The 16,517-nt window shown below is 45.4% G+C and overlaps 1 protein-coding gene across 4 annotated transcripts in view; it reads left to right on the forward strand.

Moving 5' to 3' along the window:
• Positions 1 to 6: 6 nt before the first annotated feature.
• LOC108445089 overlaps positions 7 to 16,517 on the forward strand; it is a 25,764-nt gene continuing 9,253 nt past the window's right edge. The window contains exons 1-3 of one of the 4 annotated variants that reach the window (XM_017727794.1): positions 7 to 414; positions 1,956 to 2,041; positions 16,303 to 16,431. In XM_017727794.1, coding sequence (XP_017583283.1) covers positions 16,422 to 16,431 — 10 coding nt within the window. In that variant the 5' untranslated portion in view covers positions 7 to 414; positions 1,956 to 2,041; positions 16,303 to 16,421. The other 3 variants (XM_017727793.1, XM_017727795.1, XM_017727796.1) reach the window with 3 other exon arrangements.

Raw genomic sequence — 16,517 nt, forward strand, 5'->3', positions numbered from 1 at the left:
AGGTCGGAGAGGGATGAGCATCGCTGCGGTTCCCCTGACGGGAACGCGAAGGGTCGAATTCGCTTAAACTCTCTTCCTGAAGTGTAGTTTTGCCGCCCGTCGCTCAGCAGCCAGGACTGAGGTCGCAGTTCATTAGCTTTGGATAAGGAATTGCCCGAAATTAAAGAAACGAACACCACCGGCGTGTTCGCTCGTACCGCGGGCGGAGCGGGCTGGCGGGCGCGGGGCGAGATTTAGTGAATAAAAGTTATTTTCGCCTTAGTACTCTGGGGCAGCCTCAAGAAAAGCGCATCCTTTTGCAGAGAAAAAGCTCTCGGTGTTCGTAACGATCCCGACAGCCGGGATGTACACAGGGACCAGCTCCGGCAAATCTTCTGGTCCGGGGCAAAGCACACGTGTAACAACAAAAATACGGTCAGTGGTGCGGGAGGATTTAGAGAGTCTTTTTCGGTCGCTTACCAGATACATAAGTCGTACATTTCATCCCCCGTTCTTAAATGGGGTTGTTATTCAGTTTTCTGCTGGTAAAAATGCCCAAAAATGCCCTTTCCTGGTGTATACACGAAGCGCTCTCTGCAAGCGCCGGGTGTCTTGGTCTGACAACAGGATTTGGGGCAGAGGAGTGTTTGGGAGAAGCCTTTGCGTTTTATGCCTTTCATAAAATAGTTACAAAAACACATGTAAACCAGTGAAGCTTTCCCGAATTGTCTCCAATCCCAAATTTTCATCCCGTGTGATCTAAGCAGGGATATAATAGCCGAAGGATTTTCGACTTTGTATTTCGTTTTAAAACAAGTGAACAAACATTTTTTGAGACAGAGAATAACTTAAAGATGACTGTCTTAAAGAACTAGGATTCGGGGTTTTCTCCTTTAATCGTAAGGAGAGGTGTTTGGGGGGTTTGTTGTTTTTTTGTTTTGTTTTGTTGGGTTTTTGTGTGTGTGCACGTGTTTTTTCATTCTTCTGTTGTTACTTTGTTTCCGTCACTGTTGCTGATTTTATTTTGGATCCCATGGGGAAAGACCTTCCAGTGTGTATTTGGATACCCAGAACAGCAGGAGAAAAGTTTACATTACATTTCGCAAGGTGCCTTTTCCCTTCTCAGCTTCCTTGCCCTTAAGATTTATAACAGCTCCTCATCTTTTTTAGAGCAGGGTCGCGCTGGAAAATGCCGGTTTGAAGTCTGACGGGACAACAGGCATCCAAACCAAGCACTTTATGGGGAAATCACAGCTAGAAAGGACATTTAAAGGACAACAAACAGGCAGAGTTTTAAAAAGCAATTTTCCTCTGAGTTTGAAGAGCTAAGCCGAAAATATTATCCTCTAAAATTACAACAAATCTGTGTTTATCAAAACCCCCTCGATCGTTGCAGGAGGGAGAGGAGCAGTCAGTGGGATCGCCGTATCTCTCGAAATTGAGGTTTTTGCTCCAGGGATTTGATGTTTTTGGGCAAAGGCAGAGCCATCTAGAGGAACAGCCCGGCTATGGCGAGGCGGGGAAGGCAGTTTCCCTCACAGGCAGGGGTGCTGCCTTCGAGCTTCCTTTAGCTGATTTCTCTGCCTCCAACAAAGGAAACGGCTTAGAAAATAATGCTGAATTAGCTCTAATAAAAATACGTGTCCTCAGAAAACTCCAGCTTGCTTTACTGAATAGTAAGGAATGTGAAACAAAAATAGCTTTAGAGAGGTTATTACACAGCTGGGATGGCATGGATATGCAAACCAACACTTAATTTAAAGAGTGGAGAGAATAAAGCTTTGATGGTGTGACGGCTGTAAAAACATTTAATTTTCTTAATGCATTTATCCTGCAAGTAGCGTGCAGTGTTGCCTTGAAACATCATCAGCTCTCAGTACAGACCTGTTGCTGTTCCCTTCTGCCAAGGCATGAGGAGAGCATGAAGAGATCCAGCACTCTGCCTGTCTGCTTTCTAAGTGCTGCTTTTTTTCCAGAGAGCTCTGGGAGACGTTTGCCTTGCAGAAACGCACCGGGGAGCTGGCAAGAGATGATGAAACACAAAACTGAAATCAGTTTCAAGGTAAGAGTCTGAGGCTACTGTCCATCACTGGGAGGAGATTTAGGGGTGGGTTTCAGCAGCTTTGTTGTCTCTGTGAGTGGGCAGTGAGGTGTGCTGAGTAGAGGAGCCCGTGGCACCTCGAGCTGGGCTGAGCTGTATCCCCAGCCAGCTGTGATTAAGTGCAAACTTCTCCAGCCAGCTGCCTTAGAAGGTGTTTCAAGGCTTCCCAAGTGCTGAGGGAGAGCAAGGTCCTCCCCATCTTTGCCTGGTGCTGTCCCCACTGTTGGCTTAGGTGCTGTGCCTGTCCTTGTTGTGCATGCAGCAGCACTTTCCCCCTGTAGGAAGACACTGGCTTTGCCTCTGAGGCCCTGCTCCTCTGAACATGTAGGTACAGGCTTCACTTTCCTGCTGTGGATCTCAGATGTGTGCAGCTGAACACGGAAACCTGGAAATGCCTCAGACCTGAGCGCCCAGCCCAGCAGTGGGGACAGATACCTGCACCCAGCTGGATCTCTCTCCATTTCCCAAGGATGCTGGGCTTTAGGCACAGGGTATGTGGTGGTGGAGCAGAACATAAGAGCCCATATTGGCTGCTCTTGGCTTTACCAGGAGGATAGAGAAACCAGGATCCCTTCAATCGCTCCAAATTTCTGCAGTGAAGGAGGAACCACAGGTTTGGTTTGTTTTGGCTGCATTTGCAATCTAAGTCTCACTTTTTCCCCAGGGCTGGCAAGGAGCAAGGTGGTAAATCTATGGTCCACATACAATCTGCTCATTAAGAACTCTTCTACAAATTTCTCCAGAGTCATCGGTGAAATTGGGAATGAGTTCGTCATCCTCAGAGGCAAGATGGAAAAACTATCTTTTCTCTTGAAGTACTCCGGTGTCTCCACCCTCAAGAACAATAAGGAATTGACTAAGAGCAGCTCAAATTAAATTTAAAATCTAGTATCACTCCCTTCCTTAGAGCCAAGCATATTCCTCCCTATTTTGGGTACTTTACACCTATTAATATGCTTTAAGAACATCTCTTTTTTTCACTCAATCTCTGATTTTTCCTGCAAATGGCTAACAGAAAATATATGATGGTGTGCAATAGATGTTTCACTGCTGTGAATTTGGGAAGGGTGTTCCGTGTATGTGTACACAGGTTAAAGTAATTTTTATCCCCTACCTAAGGAGAGTGATGTATATTCCTCCCTCTCTGTATCTAGTCATCTACTGGACTGAAGTTCTGGGCATCTAATTTTGCCAACTTACCTTATGATAACATCAGAGGTTTTCAAACCTTTTCTTGATTTTTCAGGCTCTACAACATTTCCTAGGGAGGTGTTCTCATCTCATGATGTTCAGACTACCAACAATAGGCTTGGTTTGGTTTTGTTTCAAGTTCACGGCCTCTGCTGAACTTTGCAGGCTGCAGACTGAGGGCTAACGTTTTGGAATATTTATATTAATATTTTCTGAGTGCATTTCCATGCTGCTGAGTGTCATGGAGCCCCTGGACATGGCCACAAAGTAAGGAATAAACCATAGCTCATCTCAAGCTGTAGTTGCTGCAGCACTTTAGGCTGCTGGGAGAAAACACCGTGGCTGAAAGGAGCAGTTCTGCTCTGTGTCCACTTCTCGCTGTTTTTTGTGGCTGCTGTGCTCGCACAAGTGTTTCTGTGGCTGACTGGGGCACTAATCCAGTTTGAGAAGAACGCCCTCTTCCCAATCCTTTTTTCCCCCCTTTTTCTTATCCCCTCAGGTTAGTTTTAGCCTGGGCCTGCCTAGCCCCTTCCTGAGTGAGAGCTTGTTAGTGACTGATTAGCTGAAGTTTTGATAAAAGCTTCATTGTTTGTAACCCCTGTAAACTACCCGGAGCTGTGCTCCTAATAAAAGTGGGATTAAATAGACACCTTGGGAGTGAGACAGTTGCAAGTGGGAATTTCAGAGTTTTGAGGGACTGAGGGATGTGGCCAGGCTTTAGTAACTCTGTGTATCAGAAGTGATTTTACCAAAACTGGGAAAGAAGCCTGACTTTTGTGTTTTGGAGGGGAAAGGAACCTGGTGGGAGACAGAAAGATGTCACTTGTTTGTGGCTGGATTAGGCACGTGCTCCAGGGGTTTGGGGACACGTTTGCAGAAGTTCTCATCCCCCTGCATTCCCCCAGCCTCTCCTTGGGCTTAAGATTCATAAAAAGTATTTCAAAATCCTCACTTTGGTGCCATGAGTTTAATCCTTCCTCGTTTTATTTTTGCAGCAGTAAAAAAGTCCACTTGGCAATGATGTGTGCCTGACTTGGTACTTTAGGGTTGTGTCTTTTCTGGGAGGACTGTCAAGCAAGGGGCTTCTTGCTTAAAGCAAGAAGTTGGCCTGGACTGAAGTAAAGCATCTCCATGCTTTTAAAATGTTTTTTATGTGTAATGGAATATTTGAAATAGAGCTTGGTGCTCTGGGCTGGTTACTCTACAGTGATCACTCCTATAGGACAAGGTAAAGGCCAATCTCTTTTGGTCCTAATTCATCTGAATAAGCTACCTCCACTCTGGAACGAGTAATAGGAACAGAAAAACATAAATTTATGGTCAGCTAAGGTAAAAATAATCAAAACTATTAGTAAATAAAGACAGTGGCTGCCATCACTATCACCACAAGGAAACAGAAGAGTATTAAATTAGTATTTCTTTTCCATGTTTGTCTGGGGCAGAAAAAATCAGATAGTATGTTAGTTTCAGGTGCTGGTGAAAGAGCATTTTGGGCTCCATTAATAACTAGGGATTATGTTAAATAGCAACCACATAAATGAAATATTTTATGATGAGCCAGTCCCAGTAATTCACAGCCAAGGGTTTCTGAACTCCCTGAACCAGGAACATACCGTGTGGGCCATTAATACTGGCTTTTCATTTTGGGACACTGGGAGGATTTCAGAGCACTAAGAAAGCTGATACTGGCTCCTTATTGAGAAGGATTAGGGCAAATGATTTGGGTGATGCTATAACTGGCAGCCTATCACTGTAAAAGGAAGAAATGGGTAGGTGAATGTCTTAATTAATTATTAATTTCCTTCTTAAAGGAAGACAATGACCCAATGCCAATGAGTGTGTGTAGATAGAAAATAGACCTTGTTAAATTAATTTGCTGTTGGAACAACTCTTGTGTGACTGATTTCTGAAAGTACTTGATTAGTTCCGTCTTGGAGGCGGACTTTACAAACTGGTATGAAATCACCATGGTTCAAATTAAGTGGATCCAACTGGTTGAACCAAGATCTCAGAATGTCACGGTGAAAAATGAATCCTTGAATCTCAGGGAAGTTTTGTGGAAATTGGTTCATTATTCCATTTCTGTCATCAATTTAGGGGGAAAATAAAGAATCGTTGTCTACTGAATGTGAAGGAGTCTAAAACTGAGGCTATGGAGTGTTAAATAAGGAAGAGAACAGTTCACTGACACAGAGCTACCTCTACCTGGAAATGGGGGGCAAGTGGGCAGGGTGTCTTTGATATGGAAAAGCAAAAGGATACATTTAGGAAAAAAAGCTGATACTGAAGAGGTGATGGAGTCTCCCTCAAAAATGAATAATTTTTTAAAAGGTTATTGTGGTTCTTCAGAATAATCACCTATTCCTTGTAGTGGCTTTTGGGGTGAATGAGGCACAGGAATAAGAAATTATAACTCCATATTGATGCTGTATGAAATTGTGATGGCACCTATAAAATCATGAGTAGCAGGGTAAAATAAGAGGGATGAAGTTGTTTATTATCCAGTTAAATACAATACAAATACCCTATGGGATTTAAACGAAAACTGGGACCACGTTTGTGAGCAGATACGACCACACAATGTGCAGCTATGCCTTGAAGCTTCTCAAGGAACTCTCTTTAATTACTTACAGGAAGGGCATATTATGGGTGACTTGTTTGTAGTCTATAAATATCTATGCAAGAGCTGGAGCGTGAGGATAAAGACAAAGTCAGAGCAGGAATCAGGGGCCAGAACTGAAGCAGGACAGAGGGAAGGGGCTCAATTCAGGTGGTCACACAGAGATAGCTGACCACAGTGACACTTTAAGGCTACTGTAAAGAAACATTTTGAAATCTGTTCACTCTTCTTGGCCACGTAGATGCTATCTGGTATCTCCAACTCGGTCAGTGTCTGGTGAGGGGAAGTGGTCCAGCAAAAGGATTGCTGCTAATGTAAGCTTTGGCCAGCAGAAACAGGAATCTGAGATCACTTTGGGTAAAATCCCACTGTTAATGAGGCAGTTAGAGATGTACCAGCACAATACTGTGTGCTTTTGAAAATCAGGTAGACAGACAAGGGAGCAATGTCATATGGGAAAACCTTGTTTTAAGGCAGTAATGCAAAATGCAAGAGAGGCATCAGCAGGAATCACACTCACAAAAAGAAAACCCCTGTAAACTCAAGATTTGTCACCTTACAGAAATCAGCCTTTCTGTTCAGGGCTGTGGAACAGGTTCCCTGATGCTCACAGCTCTATGGGCTCCTACAACAGATGCCAAGGAAGAACTTCCTTGATTTCTTTGAAGAATTTCAGGTGATCTTGCTCCCAGTCAAGGCATGCCTAAGCCTGACCTTGGGAGTGAACCACTCATGTGCCCAGTGACTGATGTTTGTGACTGACTGGCACATGTCAAAGACTGGCAAAGGCAATGCTAACCGGGACAGATATGGTGAGTGCCTGCAGGCTTTCATGAGGCTCTACAGACTCTACATAAGCAAAAAGAAGTGCAAGTGCAAACTAAGCAGTCAACAGAGCTGAGAAGCTCTGATTGGCATTTAGGAAGACCAAAATTAGCAAGGAGGGGAAGAACAAGACCTGTGTTTCCCCTGGGGTCTTCTGCAGCCATAGTCTCATCACCTGTCTCAACAACATGTATTTAACACTGCTTGGTGAGAAAGAAAGCAGGCAGCCACTGAGCCTGAGTGTTGGAAGACATTCTCCACCTGGTCAGTGCTCAGCAGGATGCATTGGTGAAAAGATTTATCCTGAGCAGGCAGACGTGGAGCAAAAGTGAAAATATCAAGGGTAGTCAAGGAGAATTGGTTTAAAAACAAGGCAGCATTAAAACATTCCTGTGAAAGTTCAAGTCAGGATGGATTTTTATATTCGACATTATGGAAGAAGAACTAGTGTATCCTCCACAGCATTAATGTTGAAGAAAGCTCTTGACTTTCAGAGAAGGACCGGCTGAAGAGATGGGGGAAATATTACCACAGTTTTTTAAAGATGACCCATAAAGAGATTTAAATATTTGCAGTGTTTGGGAAATTATAATGCTTCAGAAGCAGGTTGGAAAGAAGATCTTGCTAGCAGAGGTGCAAAGAATGCTGAGAGAATTGGAATTGTTCATCCTGGAGAGAAGAAGGCTCTGAGGTGACCTTATTGCAGCCTTTCAGTACCTGAAGGGAGCCTACAAGAAAGCTGGAGAGGGACTTTTTACAAGGGTGTGTCATGACAAGGCAAGGGGCTTTCAAGTGACAGAGGGCAGGTTTAGATTGCATATTAGGAAGAAATCCCTTGCTGTGAGGGTTGTAAGGCACTGACACAGGCTGCCCAGGAAAGCTGTGGCTGCCTCATCCCTGGAAGTGTTCAAGGCCAGGTTGGATGGGGCTCTGAGCAACCTGGTCTAGTGGAAGGTGTCCCTGGCCATGGCAGGGGGGTTGAAATTGGATGATCTTAAAGGTCCCTTCCAACCCAAACCATTCTATAATTCTGTGAAAGGTGAGGAGACTGAGAATTCTGAGGGGCTGAGGATGGATCCATGGGGTTGTGGCATGGGTCACTGGCCCAACCAGGCACCTGCATGTTATCAGGAAAGAAAAGATCCCTTAAACAAGGAAAAGTGTTCCTATTAGATGAGTTCCCACAAGGGACCTTCCAAATTTTGTATGTTTGCTGATACCCAAGCAAATTCCTCACTGTGTTCCTTGCTGGAGGATTGAGAAGGTAGATTCATTTCCACAAAGCAAGAGGGAGAGTACAGCAAAACCAGTGCAAGAGGCTGATCCCTGGCAAGTTCAGAGATATCAAGAAGCACTTCGGCTCTTCAGTTGCACAACTTCAAAAAGTCATTTGACCCGGTGTGTTGCAATAGGTGTGTGGAGTGTCCTAGGGCTATATGATATGTCTAAGAAGCTGCTGAAAAACATTATGAAGAGGTGAGGTCAGCAGTCCTGGTCAAGAACAAGCTGAACAACTGGTTCAACACAATGACTGGTAGCAGACAGGGTGACTTGATAATTCACAGTAACTTCTGGAGCTGCCTGTAGAAAGTGAAGGATGGAGTTAGAGTCACCAAAGACTTGGGGCAAAGACAGAAGATCAAAAACCTGAAGATGATCTCATCTCCAGTGGTGGTGCCGGCTCATCAGATGTGCAGAGTCAGGTTGCTGTGTCCCATGATGAGTGATGCAGATCAAACATTGGCATGAGCCAGGCAAAGGCCAGGAGGAAAGGGAGAAAGGATGAGAACTACATAGACAGGCAGCAGCCGGGTGGACAAGATGGACAGCCCTGTTTATCTGAGACATTTTACCACACAGGTCAGCAGCAGATCCCTCACAGAGATCTGAAGGAGGATGTAGCTGGCACATGTGGGCGTAGATCAACTGAAACAGCCATGAAAAGACACAGTGAAAGGATGGAAGCAAAAATCAGGCTACTCAGTTGGTCCCTGTCCTTGCTTTGTGTGCAAAGAAAAGAATGGTCGGGAAGGCGAAACAAAAAAAGACAGCTGGGGTTTGCAATGAAGTGTCACTGATTGTGGGACCGTGCCAGGACTGGGACAGTCAGCAGGAGGATGTGCAAAAAGTCATTTCTGTGAGGAAGGTCTGACTGTTGCCTGGATGGCTAATCTCTTCCAAGACACCCTGTTCTTTATTCTGGTAAAGGGAAGAGGATTAAGATCCAGATGTTAACAGAAATGAGTTTATTGCTTTTCGTTTGGATTTTTTTGTTGTTGGTGTGCAATTTTCTCAATAGAGGTGTGGACCCTTCCATTGCACCTGCCTCTGTAAGCAGCTACTTCTTAATACTCCCCCACGGACCCTTTGGGTCGACAGTCCATGGATCAAAGGGGTGGAGGACATAAAAAAAAAGGAACCTGTATTTGCTGAGCACACAGAAGCACTTGAGAATGACTTGTAACTGCCCTTAGTGGTCATTAGTCTGTGGGGCAAAAAATAAAGGGCAAACCTCTCTGAAAATGGGAGATGGCAAAGACAAGGGAACTGGGAAGGAAAAGGGACAAAGAGCAGATTTTTGCATGCAGCAGTTCCAGTTCGTCCATGAGCAATGAAGCCACTTTGAGTTTCCAATCGTGGGACCTGTGTCACCAGGTCACTCTAATGGGCCAGGCAGACAGAGCCCTGACAGACAGCAACCAGCACCAAGTGTGTGGAAGAGGCAAAACCCAACTCAAATTTCCACACTCTCCTCTTGACAAGGAGAGTGTAACCTGGCTCTTTATGAGTCAGGAGATTCCTGCAGAGCGGTGAATTCACATTGCATAGTCCCAAAGGTTTGGATGGGGTCCCTCAGAAAAAAAAAAAATAAAATGTTCAGGATGGAGAGAACCAGATGATTTAATCTGGGTTGTAGGAAGGGTGAGTGAGATAGAGGTGATTGAGCAGCATCAAAGGGTGACAATCAATTTGAATTTCCCCAGAAGTGATGTTGATGCCTGTGTTGCTTCTCCCCGTGCTTTTTCTTTAATTAAATACCGAATGTTCCATTAGTAGTTGGAATAACATGCTGTTCTTGGGGAAAAGAAAACCCAAGTAATCCCTTTATCTGCTAAAATAGATGATTTCTAGTAGATTAAACAATGGCCTTTCAGCTACCAGAGCATAGTTCAGGCCATAATTGAAGTCCTCTCCTTGGCCTCTCCTCGGTCCCTCGCAGCCAGCAGCCCGTGGAGCCCCATCATCAGAGATAACCTCAGTGACTCTTGTCTGCAGTGAGTGTTTCTCCAGATGAGGAGATTAGTCGGAGATAAAGCATATTACCTGAAAATAATAAGTGATTACGGTCCCGGACTGTCTCTCCACATTCATTTCATGCTGGTTAACCCTTGCAAAACTGGCTGCTGGTTGGGTTTAGGTCTTTAAAGAGGAGGGAGGGTGAAGGAAGGTTTCCAGTGCCTGAGTGGAAAAGGAGGAATTTTGCCCTTTGTTGTCTGTTTCATTGTCTGGGTGGGGATTTCTGGGAATGGCAAGAGGCCTGGCTGCATCCCACAGTCCGTGGAGGAGCTGGAACTGAGCCTTGTGGGGTTCCTGTGGGATGCCATCACACACTCCTCCCCGTGCTGGTCAGCTGGAAGCTGTGAGGACTTAAAACTCCCCTGCAAGTCATCTTCCATTCACCTGATAGCAACCCAGGAGAACACTGGATGCCCAGAACATACACAGTGGTTCTATTTCCACTGCTGCATTGAGCAGCACCATGCCATGGGCCCAGCCAGTGACCTGCAACTGTCCGTGCTGTCCAGTTATTAGCATGTACCAGGCATGTTTTGGGATTTACAGTACTCTCCCATCCCTAGGCATGGCTCAGAGGCTATAAACTTCTCCAGTGGGCAGTTTCCATGGAACCAGTCTCTCACTGGGAGTGCTGGCTGGGCCGTGTGGATGTGAGCTCAGAACACAGAACAGCCCATGGTAGTTTTTCATACATGGATGTAGCTACTCTGACTTGACAACACAAAACCATTTATAGCTTCTGTATTCATTCATCAGCAAGAGATCCAGAGAAATACAAAAACCTTGCAAGGTTTTTATAGCAAATTTTCAACGTGTCTAGAAGGAAAAAATGATCATATAGTGGCTTGCTAGAAATTCAGGTTGGTTGCCTAGGGAGGATGGAGAGAAGAAAAGTAAAAGAAAAAAGTTGAAGAAATGCCTTGAAATCTGCTTACAGGGCTGTGTGTTGCTACCACTGGTGGGAGTGAGTTCCTGTGCTGCAGAAAGTGTCCTGGTGGGAAGATAATTTCCTTGGGCTCCCTGCAAATATTACAGTGAAGTCCTGGCCCTGTTCAAGTCACTGGGAGTTTTGTGAGGGACTTCATTAGCACCACAGCCATTTCATTCATAAAAGGCTCCTTCCCAGCTCCTGTGCCATTACAACATCCTCTGTCTGTCATCAGGCTGGTCTCCCTGAGTGAGGGGCGAGCAGGTTCATCCTTCTTCCTCTAAATGCTTCATCAGCCGCTCCCTTGAAAACTGTAAATAAAGGCCGCTGGGGATAGCTTTTCTGCTTGACCCCTCACCTGAAATGAAAATAAAGGTGACTGAATTTCATCCTGACGTGGAGCTCCTTCCCAGGCCGGCTCTTTCCCGTGGCTGTTGACAGTTACCTGCCAAGCCCCATGGTTACCTTTGATTTTGCCGTAATGACATCTCCGTGCTTAGGATGGCTCTGGCACTGTAATCCCCTCTGCAGCCTTAACCAATTTATGGGGTAACCTGAGACCAGGCTCTCTCTTCCCCCTGATTTTTCCACTTGTTAACACTCACTGAAGGCATCAACAAACTAAATGCAGAGGGTTTATTTTGCTGCATGCCCAGGGTTGGTCAATATCTGCATGCATGGCTGCTGTGAATCTCGGCCTCTAGAAAGCTGCTGCATGTTCTTGCCACATGAAAATGGCACAGTGTTTTATTCCCCCAAAGTGTGCTGCTAAAATGAATGCTTTGTTAGCAAAACCCAGGCAGTGCTCCAAGGAGCTGTTAAGAGGAGAAGTGAGGATTCAGCAAAGTGGGATTTATCCATGGTTTTGACACAGATTTTCTGTGTGATCTGTAGCTTGCTTTGTCTCAAAGAGCTTTGTCTTTAAAATACTTCCAGTCAAAGTCTTGATGAGTCTCGTGTTTAGACTGTAAGCTTTTCAGGGCCAGGGCTTTTTTGTTTGCATAGCAGCTTTTATAATAAGTCCCTGATCTCTAGGAGATCTACCTGTGCATGTACAATACAGTGCAGTGAACAATCCTGGTGTTAGGGGAGGACACGAGTCCTGGTCCCTGCTCCCTAATCTGGATTATTTGGCTTTTCTAAAGGAAATCTTAGGGCAGATGATTTACACAGCAGCAGAAGTAGAAGGAGGATCCCTGGGGAAAGCAAACACTTGAGACTTCAAGGTGGGATGGCTTCGGTGGCACACTTCTCCAATGGCCATCTGATCCAGGAGGTGCCCACTTCCTAAGCACAGATCAAAGACAAAAGGTGACTTCTGAAATGACATGCAGCCACCTCTTGCATTGCTTAAATTCTCTCCTCCTGCTTGTGTTTGATCTCACTTTACTTTTCCTGTCACTGGAAGCAGGTGGTTGCTTTATTCTCCCCGACAAGTTTAGATGAGCTGAACAGCTCTAATGACTGCAGTGAGGGAATCTCTCACTGGCATAGCTAGCCCAAACCTCGGAGCAATCAATGGAAAAGCTCCTCTTCACTGTAGTCAGGTGTGGATGAGGTCTGGATGAGCTGATTCGGAGTGGTGGTTGTCCTGCCAGACTTGCCTTTAAGAAGCAGATGTGGTTGTAATGTGAGGTGATGCTCAAGGAAAGCCCAGGTGCTCCTCCAGGCCTGTGGGCATACAGCTGGAGAGTTTTCATGATGTGCTAAAAATGCACATTTCCTCTTTATGTATTGTTAGCAAAGGCTGTGCTTGTTGTTCTGGGCTCTCAGCTCTTTAGGGTGTCTTTGCTGACTGCTGGTGAAAATGTCCAGCACAGACCAAGAGATCTGCCATGAATGTGATCACAAGTGACAGGCATAAATCAAGCCAATGTCATATTGTAGCCAGAGCTACTTTAGACCAAGAGACTCTCTGAGACTTGGGTCACTTGTGTGAGCTGCTCTGAATTTTGTCTGTTTTTCCGATTTCTCTGTAAAGCTGCTCTGCTTTACTCCTGTGAACCTGTCTCTAATTTTAACCTGTTTCTTCCAAGGAGAAAGAGGAGCAGAATTTACCTAACAGGCAAGCTCTTAACAAAGCCTTGGATACCTGATACACATAATGGTCCCAGAGGCATGTTTACTTTGGACTGAGTGAGTGAGTGAAAACCATTTTGGAAGGACTTTTTCACCTCCAGCAACTTAACCTAACGAGGAGAAAAGTGATGTGGTTAAAGGGCTGTTTAAACAACGGCATTAGGGAGCAGATTTAGGCTCTCCAACAAAACCTATATGTATTTGCCTTACACAGGTGCATAAATATGCCATGATTTATATCACAGGACACATCACATAGGCAGTGATGAGATTTCAGCCATCCTCTGCTGATGGATGATTTTTGGGGGATAATCAGGGACAAACAGTTGATTGTTTTAGCAGGTTACAGTGGAACTGCCCAAAGATTTGGAACACCACCACTGAGTTCACCAGCTGCCCTTGTCCTCTGCACAGAGGAGTGTCTGTGTAACAAGGGGTTTGGCTTTGAGGGCTCAGTCCTGTAAGTGCTTTAGGTGGATGGAAGAGAGCAGCAGGACTGGATTTAGGCTAAAGGATGCTGCTTGTTTCTGCTCACAAGACGCCACAAATGCCGCCACCCATCTGCCAAGAAAACAGGAGAGAAGGATGAAACAACTCCATGGGAAACGTGCCCATGCTGGACTGCTGCAGTGCCATGGAAGTTCATGTTTTTAGACCCAAATGGGTGCTGACCTCCTGCTGACAGAATGGGCTGTCAACACCCGTCCCTTGAAGAAGAGTCCCCTCTTTGCACTTTGTCTCCTGGTGGTGATAACCTGAATGGAGATCCCCAGATTACACCCTGCCTCTTCCTCGTGCTGGGGGTCCTGCTTACCCCTCACTTCCCTCTTTCAACATCCTCATGGGGGCAATGAATCTTATTCCTGGCCCAAGGAGCGCTTGTCAGGAGCTGGGATGACAGGGAGGTATGTCTACTTTGGCCGTGTTTTTGTGCCTGGAATTGTTAATAGCTGAGCTGGTTCCCCCAAACCCTGCCAGTGCCCAGAGCAGCGCCTTGCACAAGGGCAGTACAGGCTTAGAGAGAACTCTTGCATTTCACAGGTGGAAAAAGACAGCAAAAATGGTAAATTAGGGCCAAACTGAGGTGAAATTTATCTCTGCATCATGTCCTCTATGCAACTGCAGTCTTACTGAGGCTATGAGATTGACTTTCCAGAGGGAAATTCACCCCTCTGTGCACAGGGGGAATGACCAGCAAGATTCCAGGAAGGACCTGCACAGCTCAGGTACATAAATCTCATTGTTTTACACTATAATTAAGATCATTGACTCAAACTCTTCCTACCTGATTTTGAAGGACCTGAGCTCAGCTATCACACATTTAGGCCCACTGGCAAATTCTCCCAAGGTGCTACTAAAACACATAATTGTCTGCCTTCGACTTTCTGGTCCTGGCTGACTTGTACTTTGCTTCTGTGCATGTGTGTAGCACGATGTGGAGAGGCCAAAAGCACCAGCACCCTCGGGAAACCTCCCTGGATGTTTGGAGTTGTCGTTGCCTTGAGAAACAGGGGTGCTGCCATTCACGTGACTGGTTTAAGCTCCTGAGTCTGGGAATCTGAGCCATCATCTCCCTGGAGTATTGTGAAAATAAACCAATTATTTAAGAGCAATTTCCTCCTGCAGGTGTTTATTCTGTCTTCAGCACTGTCTTCTGTCTCAGGGGTGTGCAGACAGCTACACAGAGAGCAGCAATGCAGGGAACAGCTTTCTCCAGTTCTGCATTAGCAATGAGGAGGCAAATAAGTTCTCTTGGAGGCAGAGGAAGGCGAGAGCTGGGAGTTTGGTTCCTACCCACTTCTAATTGAGATTGTGCTGGCAACTATCAGCCCCATCCGTTGGTATTTGGGAAGAAGGAATGGGAAACTGAACAGCAACAGTGGGCTGTTCCTGCATAAACTATTCTGGCAAAATGCCTTTTAATTTCATGTGAGCTGTGCCTGCGAGAAGACGGAAGGATCAAGCTATCATCAAGAAAGATTAGGATTTGGAGCCAGGTTTTGGAAATTGTCTCCTATCTCAGTAATGAATCAGACACCTTAGGTGAAATTCGGATCCTACTGAATAAGCATTTTATTTTTTTGTGTTTACCAGGGCCAGGATTTCACCCCTAACTTCAAATATTCCCAAACACTGCTGTGCCTGCAGCTTGGAGCTGGTTGCCAGTGTTACATCCTAAAATTGTAGCTCATTTATATTATCCTTGTAGGACCTGATCTGGCTCCCCATGATGGGAGTTCCAGTGCTGAGTTCAAGATGATGGGACTATCTTTCTTTCACTCTGCTGTGTTACATAATTGTGATATTTTAAAAGTGATTCTTCTGAATTTATATTATTCGTGGTAATCCTAGAGTGCAGGCTTGGTTTCATTTACACCAGAAATAGGATCCATTTTCTCTGCCCGGGAAGGAAGACACTCTCAAGGGCTTACTGATATTTGTGTGTTTGACTTTAAGGCAGAAGTTTGTTCCTAATTAATTGAATAAGTGCTTTAATCCCTGGCCTGAGGGCTTCCCATAGAGCATTAGCTGTATTAAGAAGGAAATGGAGTGTAATCCCTTTAATATAAGCACAGGAGAACATGAGAGTTTCACATTTCTGGAAATAGTTTCTTTCCTTGTTGCATTATTTATTCTAATATTAATTTGCATCAGATGCAGTGAGGATGAAGGGCTTCTCCTCTTTCCTGACACCAGTGCAGAGCTGTCAGCAGCTCACAACCCTTGCCAGAGCATCCTTGGGCTCCAGTTGCACACTGGTGCCTAACAGTGTGCAGAGAGAAATAACTTGGAATTCAGCTCATTCCGACGGTGCCTGCGAACACAGGTCTGTGACTGGCTCTCCTCCTGGAGCTGAGATCTCATCTTCCTGGCTCATAAGCAGCATTTACCACTATTTGCATCACTGTAGTGGCAGAGAACCTCATTTCTGAACCAATAGCTGCACTAGGCTCACATGCAGCTAATTGGGCTCTTGGATTCAGCTCACCAAACCTGGGCTTTCTGGGTTTATTTCAGCCCCAGCTACATACCTGGATTGGTTACATGAACTGGGCTGAATGAGCCAGGAAGTCAGGATGGATCAGCTCAGAGGGAGATATCCTCCTTGTGTGCATCCAAAATTAGGCAAGATTAGTCTTTTTGGTGAAATGCATCCAAACCTGGTCAAGGCTTGATGTTTTTTAAAGACTAAATATTGCTCTGTGGACCTGGTGTGGTGCTGCTCTCTATTCATGGGACAGAGGACTCCATCTGAGCATCCCCTGCTGCCTCATGTTGCAGCTCATCAGAGGAAGAGAATGGCAGCATCTGAAGGGGACAGTTCAGGTGTGCTCAGCCACCCTCTGAGTCCAAGAGGAGATCCCTGCCTGCCTTAATTCTGAAATGTTCCCCATCTTTCCATGCAGGGAGGTAAGGATGCTGTTTCCTTCTGCTCAGCACACCCACAAAGTATGTCCTTTTCTCCTCAGTTTCCCCATCTTTTGCTCACCTCTTCA

Source organism: Corvus brachyrhynchos, unplaced genomic scaffold (assembly GCF_000691975.1).
Source record: "Corvus brachyrhynchos isolate BGI_N302 unplaced genomic scaffold, ASM69197v1 scaffold80, whole genome shotgun sequence".
Lineage (NCBI taxonomy): Eukaryota > Metazoa > Chordata > Aves > Passeriformes > Corvidae > Corvus > Corvus brachyrhynchos.